This window comes from Wolffia australiana, chromosome 18 (assembly GCF_029677425.1).
Source record: "Wolffia australiana isolate 7733 chromosome 18, ASM2967742v1".
NCBI lineage: Eukaryota > Viridiplantae > Streptophyta > Magnoliopsida > Alismatales > Araceae > Wolffia > Wolffia australiana.
Genome location: NC_135852.1, coordinates 9292085 through 9308878, shown reverse-complemented (window position 1 = coordinate 9308878; position 16794 = coordinate 9292085). Strand labels below are relative to the sequence as shown.

General features: G+C 41.7%; 2 protein-coding genes across 2 annotated transcripts; both read left to right on the top strand.

The window, feature by feature from the left end:
* The first annotated feature begins 5735 nt into the window (after positions 1–5735).
* LOC144715211 (luminal-binding protein 5) lies at positions 5736–9997 on the top strand. The gene is made up of 6 exons (XM_078590136.1): positions 5736–5902; positions 6512–6779; positions 6857–7314; positions 7707–8186; positions 8886–9123; positions 9293–9997. Exons 1-6 carry the CDS (start codon positions 5845–5847, stop codon positions 9792–9794), a joined length of 2004 nt encoding a protein of 667 aa, XP_078446262.1. The 5' UTR covers positions 5736–5844; the 3' UTR covers positions 9795–9997.
* Positions 9998–14089: 4092 nt separating this feature from the next.
* Positions 14090–16306, top strand: RPL9 (ribosomal protein L9). The gene is made up of 6 exons (XM_078590029.1): positions 14090–14281; positions 14373–14500; positions 14587–14632; positions 15285–15382; positions 15469–15516; positions 15974–16306. The coding sequence occupies exons 1-6, from the start codon at positions 14144–14146 to the stop codon at positions 16092–16094; spliced, it is 579 nt and encodes a 192-aa protein (XP_078446155.1). The 5' UTR covers positions 14090–14143; the 3' UTR covers positions 16095–16306.
* Positions 16307–16794: the final 488 nt, after the last annotated feature.

Genomic DNA, 16794 nt, shown 5'->3' with positions numbered 1-16794 from the left:
GAAATATATAATGTTTTGATTAAAAAAGTGTAGCAATCTGTGACATGTCACATATGACTATTCTCTGATGAATAAAAATTATACAAATAAAAAGTAAAATTTTGAATATGAAGCACCAATTGAATGATAATTATCTTTAGAGTGAAGAAAATTATCTTGCGCTTCATGGCTGCTACATTATAATGTAAAAATAATGCAAAAATAATGCTCAACATTATCAAATTTTGAAGCTGATGCATTCATAGACAAAAATTATGGGTGTGAATAATGAATGAACATGATAAAAAACCAATTTTCCGAGTATATTTATAAAAAAATGGATAGTGTAAAAACGATGAAGTTATTACAGAATTATAAATCAATTTTGGACACCAAATCATCTAATTGTTGTTGTGAAAACTTATTTAATATTTCTTAAAATAATGTGTTTTACATATATTAGATATATGTGCGCAAAGTGATGATAGCACATTTAAATTTGTAGAAAAATATAACATGGAAGCATACAAATAGGAAAAATAATATGCGAAGAAACCAATTTTTCATTAGCTGAGAATAAGGTTTTGGAAAATGACACGAATTGATAATATGGTGTTGGAATGTCAAATTTATCAAAAACATGTGTTAACAGTTAAATTCAGCACAAAGTTATAAAAATATTATTGCTAAATGAATAAGTAGAATATGGTAAGGGTCGGTTTAAATGATACCATAGGAATACCTGTAAATTTAGAGTATGATTAAATCAATTTTATTTTGGAAATGTCTTTTCTTATGAATATAAATGTGGACGATATTGAGAGATGCATATTTTTCCAATAAGTAAACTACGCAAAGGTTGAAGCTATTTTGAACTCAATAAAACGGATACAACAAAGGAGAAAAAATTCATAAGTTACAAACACATTAGTAAAAAGCTGATTATGGACCTAGTACACTAATTTATTTCTCGGAGACTTAGAGAATAATGTATGCCATTTTGAAACATGTAATAGAGGAGAACATGATAAAAATATTTACATTCATACCATCCAAGTATATATATATAAATATATTTAGCCCATAAACTGTAGCTACTAAAGGGGAAAAACTCAGAGAGATATCTAGAACCTTTACAATTTACTAGGAAAAAATCGAAATGATATAGATGATAGGGAAAAGAGGAATCTTTTATATGTTTGGAAAATCTTAAAGTGTATCATAACAGACCCATATTTCATGGAGTTAGTAAAAAAGGATTATGTTACAATTACATGTACATTCTTATTTATATCCTATTTTATAAAAAATTGTATTGCTTGCTTAACAAACAAAAATATAAAGAAACCAAAAAACATAATGAGTGGTATCAGAAGAAATTGAAGAAAAAGGGTTGGAATAAACAAAACACTTGTCAAGCTCTGAAATTTTAACAACCCAAGGATACATAGATAGATGTTAACATATACAAATATTACAGGAGATTAGGTTTTATATAAACCCTAGGGAGATTGATGATAATTTGGTGAAGGGATAATGAGTTAACGTAATGTCTGCAAAATTAAATAGAGATTCTTGAAAACAAGCCTTGGAACTTATTACCCAAACTCAAATATCATAAATATTAGAAAAATGGGTTTTTCAGAGGATAGACTAGCACACATAATGCAGAAAGAAGAGATCAAGATTATGAGAAACATAAAGCGATTGATTTTGGGGAGTTATGTTCACCTGCGGTTAGGTTATTTGCCATCACTTTCTTATTTTTTAATTGAGTTTAATGAGTGATTCATTTGGGGAAATCATTGTGGTCCTTATGAACAGAGTATTGGGATTTACAACATTGATAATTTGAATTTGTAAGTCTATACACGACTAATGTTGTAAATACCTTATGAAGTTGACAACATCCTCAAATCATCGCCATAGTGTAGAAATAGATCGAGATACAATTTCTGTCAAGATGACAAGGCCACATGGATGATCACAAGCATACCTCTGTTAATAATTTCTATTTAACACGTATAAAGGGACAACTCTGCCTTTAATGACATTATGTGATGGGAACTTTTAGTACTATCCCTTTTCTGAATGTGATTTTAAGGAAAGTAATCTAAATATGGAGAACATGTTTTGTTACAAAATTTAAAGGTTCTAAATGGCATTCGATGTGAAAATTTCACATGGGTTTTACTATACGTATTATACAATCAAATAATATTGCAACGTAATTATCTTTCAGAGAAAAAATGAATGCCTAAGTAACACAAAATAGCAAGATTCATTTAGAATAATACTTCAATTTTCTAGCAAAGTATTTTGATATTTTAAAATATCAGACTTTAAGCATGAAAATTCTTTGAGCATAAGAATATCACACGCATAAATATATTTTACAGAGGGGATTATAATAAAAAATACACACTATATCAAAACAACTAACAGTTCAAGGAAGCAACTATCATGGATAGTTTGAAGCAAACATTTTCAAACAATATAATTTAACCTTTATGAGTGAGAGATCAAAATTTGTCGTTTATCACATGAAGAATGCGATAAATTGATAACTCATGCAGCGGCAGGAAGAAATGGAAACAGATGGAAGCTATATCATTAGACTCTCATATTACGTTAAGGAAAAAAAGTGTTGCTATCAATGGATTTCTTGGACGAGTCTTTTTGAGTCATTCACATGTCTGAATTATAGACGTGTCAACAAGGCCTTTGAAAGGCTATATCTCCTCATCGTCCCCTCTAACAACACTACATGCAATTCTGCTTTAAATCTTAGAGAATCGTCAAAAGAGGGGGTGCCACCCAGCTCTAGGTGCATGAGCACCTAAAATAGGTGCCCTTTTATTTATAAACATTTTTCATAAAGTCTCTAAAACTATATTATATTTATTAATGTCTCAAAATACATGCATGAGACGGTGTAGGCTTGTGTATTAGTCCACCTACTAACTCTAATATCCTAATAACCTTTTTTTTCCAACCTTAATAATTAGTTATATCAATTTATATATAATTAATAAAAGACAAGTTTCACACAAATTGATGGTTGAGTTGTGAATCTATGAGGTGTCAAGCTACACCTCATGCTATAGAAGATGTAAAGGAGTATGTCAACTCTGTAATGGAACATTTATCGTAATCAGTTTTTGTTTGTGTAGTCCTTCGTGTGCGTTAGATTCCCTATTGACTTATCGCTAACCATCAAATCATAATTGACCATTCTAGTTGGCAATAATGCAATATGAAACTCTTTAAAGAATACTTTCTCTAATATTTGCATTACCTTTGCTAGGAATTCAACTCCAAATTCTTCCGTGAGTCAATATTCGCTTACGCCGAGGACTTGCAATCCTATCTTGACCTCACAGTCACCTTTGTAAAATTTGTGTTGCATTTAATGCATGATTTATTTGAATCTCATAGTTAACCACTAGTAAGTCAGAGTCAAAACAACATCCTCCATCCACATGGTGACTTTGGTGTCTTGAGTTTCATGACTGCTCACTTAACATTGACATGAATCAACCTGATTGAGATTTAAGAATAATATAAGTCGAGAATTCTGTTTTTTTGGGGCAAAAAAAACACGGTGCCGGGTACGGCCAACCCACAGGTTGTGCCTGTCAACCAATCCAGTCGTGCCCTGGACGCCACCCAAGGGGGTTTATATATTAAATTGAGTGTTTATAAGCATTTATAGGCATGGAACACACGTAAATGTCCCAATTACACACGTACCCTACTCGCCCACACCCATGGTGCAAAAAGAAAAAGATACAAGAGATGATACTGAGGCTGCTCCTAGAGAAAGCTGCATGCTTCCACACCGTGCGAGTGTTTCTCGGAGTTGGTGCTAAGTGGATCATGAAGGTCATCACGCCATCTTCGGATGTGAGCGTGGAGGTGCGTGGAAGGACATCAGTTTGGCAGGAGGTCACGCACTCCCGCCACTTGTGCTCCAAGCGATACGCCACTCTAGGGGGCTAGCCTTCGGTAGGAGGCGACACATGCAGAGAGCAGGCAAGATGAGGCTCTCAATGAGATGACAACCGCGAGCCGCACAGGGAGGTCCTGCCAAGTAGACATGGTCGTTTGAAACGAACACAAAATTCACACAAAAGAACCACACAAGCCCTTGTTCTTTGTTCTATTCTTTTTCTTTTTCAAAAACAAACAAATTCGCACATTCGTACATTCGCACAAAATTAGACTAAAATTCGCACAAAGCAAACAAAATAACAGAACACGGGTCTGTTCTATGTTCTGTTTCAATTCGTTTTTGTTCTGTTCGGAAAACCAAGCAAAGCGAACAATTCGCACAAATTCGCACCAAAGGAACAGAACGACCATGTCTACTAGTGCCAAGTGATGAAGAGGGAGGGGTGCAGGAGCATACTACATACCACAACTTGTGGAGAAGTTGAGAATTCTAAATGATAAATATAGTGAACTATTTTCCTAAAGAGCAATCATCATTTATCCTTACAACCTCCACTCCAATGACAGCAATATTACTCATCACACCAATGTGATTAGGCGGTGATATTACATCTAAGAAATTACAATGTCCATCTTGAATTTCCCGAATAGCAGTATTTAGAATGTATTATGACCTCATCATATTCGCTTTGTAGTTGGATGATTTCAAGGACTTCACTTTAAAAATCACATGAAAAATAAATTTCTAGATTGGAGATGACTATGTAGAATACTATTTATGTACAAAATAATAATTTTATGTTCATAGATGGGGGGGGGGGAGAGGGAGAGAAGGGGGGGGGGGAGAGAGGGAGGAGGGGAAGAGAGAGAGGAGGGAGACAAAGAGAGAGTGAGGGAGAGAGAGAAAAAAGAAAGAGATGGAGAAAAGAGAGGGAGAGAGAGACAGAAAAAGAGAGAGAGAGGGAGAGAGAGAGACAAAAAAATAGAGGGAGGGAGAGAGAGACAGAAAAAAGAGAGGGAGAGAGAGAGAGAGAAACAAAAAAAGAGAGGGAGAGAGAGAGAGACAGAAAAAAAGAGAGGGAGAGAGAGACAAAAAAGAGAGAGAGACAGAAAAAAAGAGAGAGGGAGAGAGAAAGACAGAAAAAAGAGGGAGAAAAGAGAGAGGGAGAGAGAGAGAGAAAACAGAGAGAGGGAGAGAGAGAGAAAACAGAGAGAGGGAGAAAAGAGAGAGGGAGAGAGAGAGAAAACAGAGAGAGGGAGAAAAGAGAGGGAGAGAGAGAGAGAGAAAAGAGAGAGGGAGAGAGAGAGAAAACAGAGAGAGGGAGAAAAGAGAGGGAGAGAGAGACAGAGAGAAAAGAGAGAGAGAAAACAGAGAGAGGGAGAAAAGAGAGAGGGAGAAAGAGAGAGAGAGAGAGAAGAGAGAGAGAGGAGAAAAGAGAGAGGGAGATAGAGAAAAAAGAGGGAGAGGGAGAGAGAGAAAAGAAGAGAGAGGGAGAGATGTACGGAGACCTACAATTAAAATGATAATTTCCCGTCAATCGAAAATGACGAAATGTACAAGTAAACCCTTGAGAGGCGGCTCCGAATGACGCAACGAGTCTCAGGACAACCGTCAGATCCAAATCGAAGCGCTGTCGTCGTTCCAACATGGAGACGCCTGCCATTGGTGGGAAGGTCACGGAGGAGAGATTCCATTGGTCCACGTAGGCACGATGACATGTTGAGAACCGACCCTCTCTTCCGCAACGCCTGCCCTTGCCGATCCGAAGCCACTATAAATCTCGAACGAACAACCTCGAACGCCAGTCTCAAGGAAGAGCCCGTGAAGGAGAGGGAGAGGAAGAAGAGAGGAAGAAGAAGAGAGGAGAGGAGTTCATTGATAGGCATTGCGTTGTGCTTCGATCGGCAGACATGGCCGGATCTCGCGGGAGAAGGAGCTCCCTTGTTTGGCTGGGAGTTTTGCTTCTAGGTTGTTCATTATTACCTCTCTTCTCCATCATGTTTATCCGATGATGCTTTGATTTTTGGCGGTTCGATGTTCGTTTGTCTGTTTTTTATGTGTTTGTCTGTATGGAGTCGATCGGGTTTTTTCGTGTAGGCTGGGTTTGAAATCGATCGGGTAGGTTGATAGATCTGTCTGACTCGATTTCCTTGCACTAGGTTTGAATCAAAGTGAAAAGTGATGTGAGTCGTTGTCCAGATCGGAGAAGCCGTTGTCTGAATCCTGAGTTGATTAGTTTATCTGGAATGGTTCCCGTTTACGAAGGCTAATTCAGTGGGAGATGCCGGATCTCTTGTTTCTCTTCTGCTCCTTGATCGACCTGCATCTTAGACATGATTTTCGCTCGGATTCCTGTAGCGCTCATAGATCTGAATTTTTCTCAGAAACCCTCGCCGATAAACTCTCCGTCATCTTCAACGCTCGTCTGAAATCTTTACCCATGCATGAACTGTGATCTACCCCGGATATTCTTTTGATGCGATTACGCCATTATCTGATAGAGTCATTACCTAACAAATTTGAGTCATTATCAAAGTTGCTCAATCTTTTACATTGCTTTTGTTTTCCCAATCGCAGCTTGCCTCTTCGCGGCGTCTATCGCAAAAGAGGAAGCCTCTAAATTGGGAACTGTAATCGGAATTGATCTGGGAACCACGTACTCGTGTGTTGGTGTCTACAAGAATGGTCACGTGGAGATTATAGCCAACGACCAAGGTAATCGAATCACCCCTTCCTGGGTGGCCTTCACCGACAGTGAAAGACTGATCGGCGAGGCCGCGAAGAACCAGGCAGCCGTGAACGCCGAGAGAACAGTCTTCGACGTCAAGCGGCTCATCGGCAGAAAGTAAGGCCCAGAACAAAATTCACCCACTCTTTCAACAAGATTTCTGCTCAAACTAAAGTTATCTTCTTTGGCTACAGATTTGAAGACAAGGAGGTTCAGAAAGACATGAAGCTGTTCCCATACAAGATTGTGAACAAGGATGGGAAGCCTTACATTGAGGTGAAGATCAAGGATGGGGAGACGAAGCTCTTCAGTCCGGAGGAGATCAGCGCCATGGTGTTGACCAAGATGAAGGAGACGGCTGAGGCCTTCCTGGGGAAGAAGATCAAGGATGCCGTCGTCACCGTCCCGGCCTACTTCAACGATGCCCAGAGACAGGCCACCAAGGACGCCGGCGTCATCGCCGGCCTCAACGTAGCCCGCATCATCAACGAGCCCACCGCCGCCGCCATCGCCTACGGCCTCGACAAGAAGGACGGCGAGAAGAACATCCTTGTCTTCGACCTCGGTGGCGGCACCTTCGACGTCAGCATCCTCACCATCGACAATGGCGTCTTTGAGGTCCTGGCCACCAACGGCGACACCCATCTTGGAGGTAACATAACAAGAGGGATACAACTAGTGCAGGGATGCAGACGGGACGGTAATTTCGTCGGTGGACGAAATAATCATCTCGTCCCAGAGTTCAGACCATTGACGGGACGAAGAATTGTCTGCCTCTCCTGGCACGGGACGATTGTTTTGTCTAGTTTCTGCGTGAGAGCTCCAGCTGGAATTCGACACGTGCTGTGCCACGTGTTAAATTCCGAGTGGCCTTATGCACTGCTTCATCCTGGTCCCGTGGGACGGGACGAGAATGTCTTGGATGTGACGTGGATGGAAATATTAGGGATGGGATGAGCTCTAGACGGGATGATTGGGACAAACTTCTGAAAATTGGGACGTAGATACAACCCATGAGCTATACTGAAATGTAGTCAATTGCAGGGGAGGACTTTGACCAGAGAATTATGGAGTACTTCATCAAGTTGATAAAGAAGAAGCACGGGAAGGACATTAGCAAGGACAACAGGGCGCTGGGGAAGCTGAGGAGGGAGGCGGAGAGGGCGAAGAGAGCGCTGAGCAACCAGCACCAGGTGCGGGTGGAGATTGAGGCGCTGTATGAGGGTCTGGACTTCTCCGAGCCGCTGACCCGGGCGCGGTTCGAGGAGCTGAACAACGACCTATTCAGGAAGACCATGGGGCCGGTCAAGAAGGCCATGGAGGACGCCGGCCTGGAGAAGCGCCAGATTGACGAGATCGTGCTCGTCGGCGGTAGCACTCGCATTCCCAAAGTCCAGCAGCTCTTGAAAGACTTCTTCGACGGCAAGGAGCCCAACAAGGGCGTCAACCCCGACGAGGCGGTCGCTTACGGTGCCGCCGTCCAGGGCAGCATCCTCAGCGGGGAAGGCGGCGACGAGACCAAAGGTACACTTCCTCTTTCTGCACTCTCATAATTCACTCTTATTTTCCCGTCATCCATTATCGTCATCCATTACCACCACCCATTTACCATTCTCCATTTCCGTCATTCAATAATCATTACCCATTTCCCGTCATCCCATAACCGGCGCTCGTAAACGAACCGTATCATTGACGTCCAATTCTCCCATGATTAGTACTAGTGTTAGTATCAACTCACTCTTTTACTTCCCGTCATCCGTTTAGTTCGTCCAATTCTCCAATGATCCATACTAGTATTAGAATCCACTCTCTAACTTCCCGTCAACCATTCTCGTCATCCCTTTGGTCCGTCCAATTCTCTCATAATTAGAATTACTTTTTAATCCGTTCTTATACTTTCCAATTCTCTCACGATTAGTATTAGTCTTAATTTATTCTTAAACTTCACGTCATCCGTTCCGTCATCCATGAACGAGACGGATTAGTGGCTGAATTCGCGTCCAGTCCGTCCAATTCTCCCACAATTTGATTTAATCTTAATTCATTCATATACTTTCCGTCTAATTCTCCATGATCAGTATAATTCAATTCATCTACTTTCCCGTCATCCGTTCCATCATCCGTGGAGGAGACTAATTGCTAACTGTATCAACGTCCAATTCTCTTACATTCCGTCATCTGCATTCCGTCATCCATTCATCAGTTTGAACGGGGATTGTGCAGATATCCTGTTGTTGGACGTGGCGCCTTTGACGCTGGGAATCGAGACGGTGGGAGGGGTGATGACGAAGTTGATCCCGCGGAACACGGTAATCCCGACGAAGAAGTCGCAGGTGTTCACGACGTACCAGGACCAGCAGACCACCGTCTCCATCCAGGTCTTCGAGGGCGAGCGCAGTCTCACCAAGGACTGCCGCCAGCTCGGCAAGTTCGACCTCTCCGGCATCCCCCCGGCTCCCCGGTAAATCAACAAAAAACAACCCAACAAACTATATCATAATTCATTCGCACATGTTGCCGATTGAGAACACCTTGGAGGCTTTGCCCATTGAGAACACCTCGAGCTTGTTAAGCAAAACCTTATTTTTACAAGGACTTCGGCTCATTAATAGGGGTGTTCTTGTTTACAGGGGCACGCCGCAGATAGAGGTGACGTTCGAGGTTGACGCGAACGGGATCCTGAACGTGAAGGCGGAGGACAAGGGGACGGGACGGTCGGAGAAGATCACGATAACGAACGACAAGGGACGGCTGAGCCAGGAGGAGATCGAGCGGATGGTAAAGGAGGCGGAGGAGTTCGCGGAGGAGGACAAGAAGGTGAAGGAGAGGATCGACGCGAGGAACGCGCTGGAGACGTACGTGTACAACATGAAGAACACGATCGGGGACAAGGACAAGCTCGCGGAGAAGATCGAGGCGGGGGAGAAGGACAAGGTCGAGGCGGCGCTCAAGGAGACGCTTGAGTGGCTCGACGATAACCAGGCCGCCGAAAAGGAGGACTATGACGAGAAGCTCAAGGAGCTTGAGGCCGTCTGCAACCCCATCATCTCCGCCGTCTATCAGAGATCCGGCGGCGCTCCTTCCTCCTCCACCTCCTCCGATGACGATGACGACTCTCACGACGAGCTCTAGATCCGTCCCTCTCTTTCTGGTTTTCTCTCTTTTGCCCTCCTCTCGTAGATACTATTACTGCTACTACCTCCCTCTCTGGTGAACCTCGCTTCTTCTCTGATCATATCATCAACCAAGCCAGGGAAAGTCCGATTTTTTGGCACACTCTGAAAAAGGAAGGAAACTTTAATATTGCATCTTCAATCCAATTTGTTACTTAATAATGGCCTTTATATTTTCACTGCTACTACCTCCCTCCCTCTCTGGTGAACCTCGCTCCTTCTGATCTTATCATCGAGCAAGGGAAATTCCAATTTTTGGGCACTCTTAAAAAGGAAGGAAGCTTTTATATTTGTTACTTTATTTAATAACAGCCTTTATATCTTCACTGCTACTACCTCTCTCCCTCTCTGGTGAAGCTCTCTTCTTCTGATCTTATCATCAAGCCAGGGAAATTCCAATTTTTTGGCACACTCTTAAAAATGAAGGAAACTTTTATATTGCATCTTCAATCAAATTTGTTATTCAGTAATAGCCTTTATATCTTCATTCAAACGGATGAAATTCTAGCGTTGTAAAAATTTTTTTACAACACAGGTATAGTGCAGGGATGCAGACGAAAAAATTGTCCCATCCAGGACTTCTGACGATTGACGGGATGAAGAATAGTCCGTTCGTCCCTGGACGGAACAATTTCTTCGTCCATGGACGAAATAACCGTCCCGTCTGAGGCCTTGGAGGATCCGGAACTTTAAACACACGCATAGAAGGATCAGTAGAAACTTTGTGGGATCTCTTAATGCCCAATATATAGGGGAATAAAGTGGGAGGGTGTCTGGGAATGCAGCTCCAATCTGGGCAGTAAATTCAGTCCAAGGCAAAATACAGGCGAGTGACCACATCAAGATATGTTTACAGCGAGGGAAAGATAATTTTACTCGATTATCTTTACTAGTCATCGACTGTTTATGTAGGGTCAAAGATACATGCACAGACTCTTAAAGTAATTCTGAAAAATGATGAATGACAAACATCTATATATATATATGTTAATGTAGGTTTTGTTTTACCATTCTTTATCTGATCCTTTTTAAATAATTTTCCTTGAAATCTTTTGTTTTGTATCTCACCTCGATAACATGACTTCATTATGTTATTTATGCCTTATTTGTACATTGTGTTATGCCAGTTGGGAATCTGCTCAGTACATGCCATCTTCTGTATTTTCCATTCTCATGCATCTATTTTAGAGTAATCCTGCTTGGTTTCATTGATCTCAATCAGTCTCCTGTGTGACTATGGCTTCTGAGTTTTGATGTGTGCATGAATTAGGTTTCATTTAGTTTAAAAGAGATGAAACCTGAATAATGAGCCAGAATGAAAGGGTGCCTAGTGGACTTAATGGAGCCATAGTCACACAGAACAATAAATAGTCAATTAGGATGCAGTTAAAATAGACTGCAGGATTTCTCAGACTGCATATGTATGTATACCTTTTTTCCCCTTCTCTCTTATCCTTGTAGAGTACCCCCCAGCGGTTTGACAAGTTGAAAATTCACACACGCCTTTGTCTTGTGAAATTTAAATTGAGCGGAAAACCATATTCTTAGTGGGATCTTGAGATGAGCCTATAAATAACTAATCGGGGAGAAGCGTAGAAAGAAGGCTAAGGGGATGTAGACACTAAGGGAAAGATTAATATATCATATACATTTACCTTTCAAAAAGTAGATTCAGATACAATCATTTGTTATTTAGGGTTAGCCATTCAAAACCCACATTCTCTCTCTTTTACATCTTCTATATTTCTCTTCCTAAAATCTTGATTATATATCTTTTACATTCCCAAAATTCATATTCAACTTTACGTTCCATATTTCCATCTCTATCCATTTTCACTATAACTTAATTTTACCTCTTCATCATCTACATATCTTAATATCCATACAACATAAACCATTCATTGAGAATCAAATATTGTCCTTTTTTAAAAATCATCACACATCAGGTAGTATAAATAGGTTTATATTATCTCATTGGGTCAAGAAATTGCGTATGGCCACAATCTATAGTCCAATATGAGATTGGCACGAAAAAATAAATATAAATCCAATCAGAGGTTTAAAACTAAAACAATAAATTGATGTTTGAATCAACTTATGTGGAGTTGAATCCATTTCCATTTGGTTTCTCAAACCCGTCATGGTGTGTCTCAATCGAGACTTTTGGTACTTTTATAATTGAATGATTTTTTCATAAAAGCTCTTTAACTTTAATCTAAGTGATTCATCTGATTGTCGGCTAAGGTCCAATAAACCTGATGCATCTGATACTCCAGGCCCTTGGTATGTCTACTAATTATTTTTTTAGCCTAATAACTTTTCATTGGAAAAGCTAATTAATTAACTACATCCAAAAAATAAATTACTAAATCTTGGATCAATTTAATGTGTTGATAGGTTGAGTAGCCGACACATAAGTTACTAAGCTATACTGTGCCTTTAATAAAGTACAAAGGAGTTAACCAGATATTTCATGGAAAATGTATGTCATAAGTTATTATGTACATATGATCCCTTGTGTGCTTAACACTTATGGAGTGCACTGGTAAATGGAAAACTATTTAGCCCTAATCAATCATCTATTTGGAAATCATAGGGAAAGTCCTTTGGGAGTATCCCACTAACCTAACTAAGGACTTATTAGCATCATCTTCATTGAGTCTGTTTCCTCTTATACCAAGGGTAGACGATCTAACCTTCACAAATGTGTGAGTTTGCATCATCTTCCCTAAGAGGGCCAAAAACCCTCCTCATCGGCCTGGCCCGAATGCCACCACCTGCCCATCTGAAGATACCATGCTGGACATGAGGGTACTGACATGGAGGCCACTACAGAGGAGAAGGGAGTGGAAGTTGCCCTCTTAAGAAGCGATGATGATGATGGGTATGGGTAGAGCCTTCCCTATAAGATCCTTATTAATCCATGGTAGGCAGCATGCCAATTGATGTTGTGGACTTGATTGAGGACGTGAAAGAGAGTAAAACGTACATCCAACATGGACATGGTTTTTCACTTATTACTCATGTTTAATTTATTAATTTCATCAGATATTAGATCCAATACAAACCAGAACATTAAAATCAAATTACGCCGGGTTATTCTATTCAATCATTTGCTCAGATCTTATAAGTTGACCTGACCCAATGATGAATCATGTTAGAATCTAATTTTGGACCCGAGTGATTTTGGATTGGATTTGATCGATCTAATGCTCAATCTGAACAATAGCAGATTGAATCCCAAGTGTCAACGTCCACACACCTTGTTGCAATTAGGGAACGGCACGTCCGGGACGTGGCACCCCCGACATGACCGGACGGATGACGATCCATGACGGACGGTGATGTGACAAAATTTTTGTCACGTCACCGTCCTATCACACATCCTAGGATTTCGGAAAAATCCATCACGTTCGCGTCACTGTCATGGTTTGCGGCATCCCCATCACGTCCCCGGCACCAGACGGCGTCACTGTCACGTGTGACGGGAAAAACAACCATGCGGAGGAGAGATAATTAGAGGGGCACATCTCCAATTATCTTTGGACGACATCCTTTTGTGCGCATGAATTAATGCAGGGACTTTTCTGCAAAATTCTAAGAAATTGAGTTATTGACACCACGTGACGAGATCTCGGCCGTTGAAAAGCTTAAATCTACCGTTTTTAAAGCTTTTTTGGTCATTTTTAAAAATCTGTCACGACCGTCATCTGTGATGGCCGTCCCGTCACGTCACTCGTCCGAGGACCTCCGTCACCGTTGTGTCACCATCACACCCCGTTCGTCATCCGTCATCGTCACCGTCACCGTCACTGGCCCCTAATTTTGTCACCGTCACCATCATGTTGCTGTCACCGTGACGTGTGATGGTACGGATGACGGCTGCCATTCCCTAGTTGCAATGCTTCTGCTCATAAATTTGCGCATTTGACTTTGTTTCTTTTAGAATGTGATTCATCACTCGTGAACTCGCACTCTAGTGAAAATTCATGCCCCCAATGCCATCACCTACAATCCCTGTGATGTGACGCGATGTACATTTACGAGAGGGACATGATTCACTTACCGTCACATCAATTCCATCATCATTACTTCTTCATCACTTCTTCTGACTTGTGCCAATCACTACCTCCGGTCTCCAGTGGGATACTTATTGGGCCTGACTAACCGGGCTTGTGAAAACTGATCTAGGCCCATTTATTTATTTATTTTCTATCTTTTGGGCTTCTCAGTCTGCGTTCTTGCACATCTCACCCTTGCTAGTAGATAAGGGATACGGTGCTCGCAAGAGAGAGCAAAACAAGGAAGATGGCAGCGTCTCTGGCGTGGCGTTCTTCCGGGGCCTGGGCTCGCGTTCCATCGGCGGAGCTGCCAAAGCGCGGCGTCGCGGAGAAGTCATCCGTTCTCCTCGTCGTGGCACAGAAGAAGGCGAAGAAAGTGCGAAAGGTGAAATCTTTCGCCGAGTTTTTACTCCAATTTTGTGGAAATTCGTGGAATTTTTTTAGGGTTTGAGGTCTTTTATTCGTTCTCGTTGCAGATCATACTGAAGGAGGATGTGGAGATGGTGGGGAAGCAAGGGGACATGCTCGATGTTAAGGCCGGGTTTTACCGCAATTACCTGCTGCCTCTGGGGAAGGCTCAGATTGTCACTCCCCTCCTCCTCAAGTGCGGTTTAACTCTTGTTTATTCCAATGCCCATTGCTCAGATCTTAGTGGTCGAATTTATCGCCCTTGTGGAAATGATTTTTCAGGGAGATGAAGATTGAAGATGAGCGAATTGAGGCCGAGAAGAAGCGGGTAAGTGACTTTCTCTGTTTATCTTTTAACTCTCTCGCTCCTTTGAAATTTTCAGATAATACTTAACTTTCTAACGACGCTGCCCGAACAATGAGAAGTGCAACCAACCGTTGTTGTCCTTGACTTTTTTTATTTACTCAATTTGCTAATAATTGGATGTTCAAGATTAATCTTGGCCTTATTAGCCCCTTTTAATCCTGATTCTCGTTGGGTTATTGATATGTGTCGGGAATGCCTCTTTCCTAGTTCCTAGTTCCTAGTTCCTGCATTGATATTTGCCTACGTAATTCGCAGAACTCTCTATCATGATGGTCAAAATACGGATTTTCATCATTGTCTTTTTCCATGATGGTCAAACTGCTTCCATGTATTTCTTATCAAAGTCTTTTTCGTTCCACTTCTTCAGACCTTCAATTTGTATCTGCAAATCTTTTACTTGTTACTATTCAATATCCTTATGAAAAATCAATCACCTCAGAGTCTTTCCACGGTCGAATACATTTCGAATTCGATTAATGTATCTCTTGTAAAGCATGTGTTCGTTTATGTCCTTAAATCTACCTGCTGTAGTTGTAGATTGGAAACAGATATTATAGTATTGAAAACAATTGCTTAATTATAGTATTGATTTGGGCATGCATTTCTCGACCAGGTGAAAGAAGAAGCCCAGCAGCTAGCGCAGATATTCCAGACTGTCGGTTCATTCAAGGTCAAGCGCAAGGGTGGGAAGGGCAAACAAATATTCGGAACGTAAGTATCTTTCACAATATTTTTCACACATAAATAGTCGGATAGAGAGAGGCCACATCTCTGATTTTCCTTTGACTATTTTCCAGCGTGACTGCCCAAGATCTTGCTGACATCATCAAGGCCCAACTCCAAAGGTAGCCCAACATTCTATAATCTCCAAACATTATTGAAAATTCATTTACATAAAATTAGTGGAGCTCAAAGAATTCATAATGGCACTCGTGTTTGGCACTAATCAGCATCATAGTCAATGTCATCGATCCTTGCTGACATTGACGATAATGTTGGCTAATTTTATGGTGGTGAACAATAACAGGGTATCACAGGTAACTGGTGCTCTCCATCACCATCAGCCATCAACTTAGTAAAATTCTAGTTAAAAAAGTCATCACCCATGTCGATGTCTTCGTTGACATCAACCCGCCTAGTTGACGACGATGGCTTATGAAAACTTTCCTAAACTACAGATGGTTAACGATGACGTTGACGTCCATTGATGTCGACGACGTAATCGGCCAGTCGTCTTCCAATGTCACACGTCAGTGTCATCAGGCGTGACGATTCCTAATTGTTGGTGACTCTGTGTTGCAGAGATGTGGACAAGAGGATCATCGAGCTGCCGGAGATCCGAGAGACGGGGGAGTACATTGCAGAGCTCAAGCTTCATCCAGAGGTCACAGCCCAGGTGAAGGTTAACGTTTATGCTAACTGAAGTGGCGGTTTTCAAGGCAGCTGCCCAAGACAGAGAGGAGGCACGACTTGCATACCTCTCTTGTTCTTTGCCTCGTTGAGTATAGGTTTTAGAGAGTCTTCTCTTCTTCACCTTTGCGCCTCTGGCATCAATTCTGCTCTTCTCCTCTGTTCACTATTATTTTGCATCTCAATTGTTTGTACAAACATTTTCTGGTTCCAAACTTTTGTCTATGAGAGAGAGAGAGATAGAGAGAGATAGAGAGGGAGAGGGAGGGAGAGAGGGAGATAGAGAAATATAGAGGGAGAGGGAGGGAGAGAGAGAGATAGAGAGGAGTAGACATACACGAAGGAGAAAGAGAGCTATATATGGAAATAGAGATAGTAAGAGAGATTGGTAGAGAGAGAGACGGAGAGAGGGAGAGAGAGATGAAGAGAGGGAGAGAGAGAAGTATACAGACATGAAGGAGAAAGAGGTAGAGAGAGATGGACAGAGGGAGAAAGAGGAGGAGAGAGGTAGAGAGAGACAGAGAGAGGTAGTGTGAGAGAGAAACGGAGAAGGGGAGAGAGAGGTAGTGAGAGAGACGGAGAGACAGAGCGAGGGAGAGAGAGAGAAACGGAGAGGGGAGAGAGAGGTAGTGAGAGAGACGGAGAGAGGGAAAGAGATAGAGGAAGAGAGAGAGAGTGAAACGGAGAGGGGGAGAGAGAGGTAGTGAGAGAGA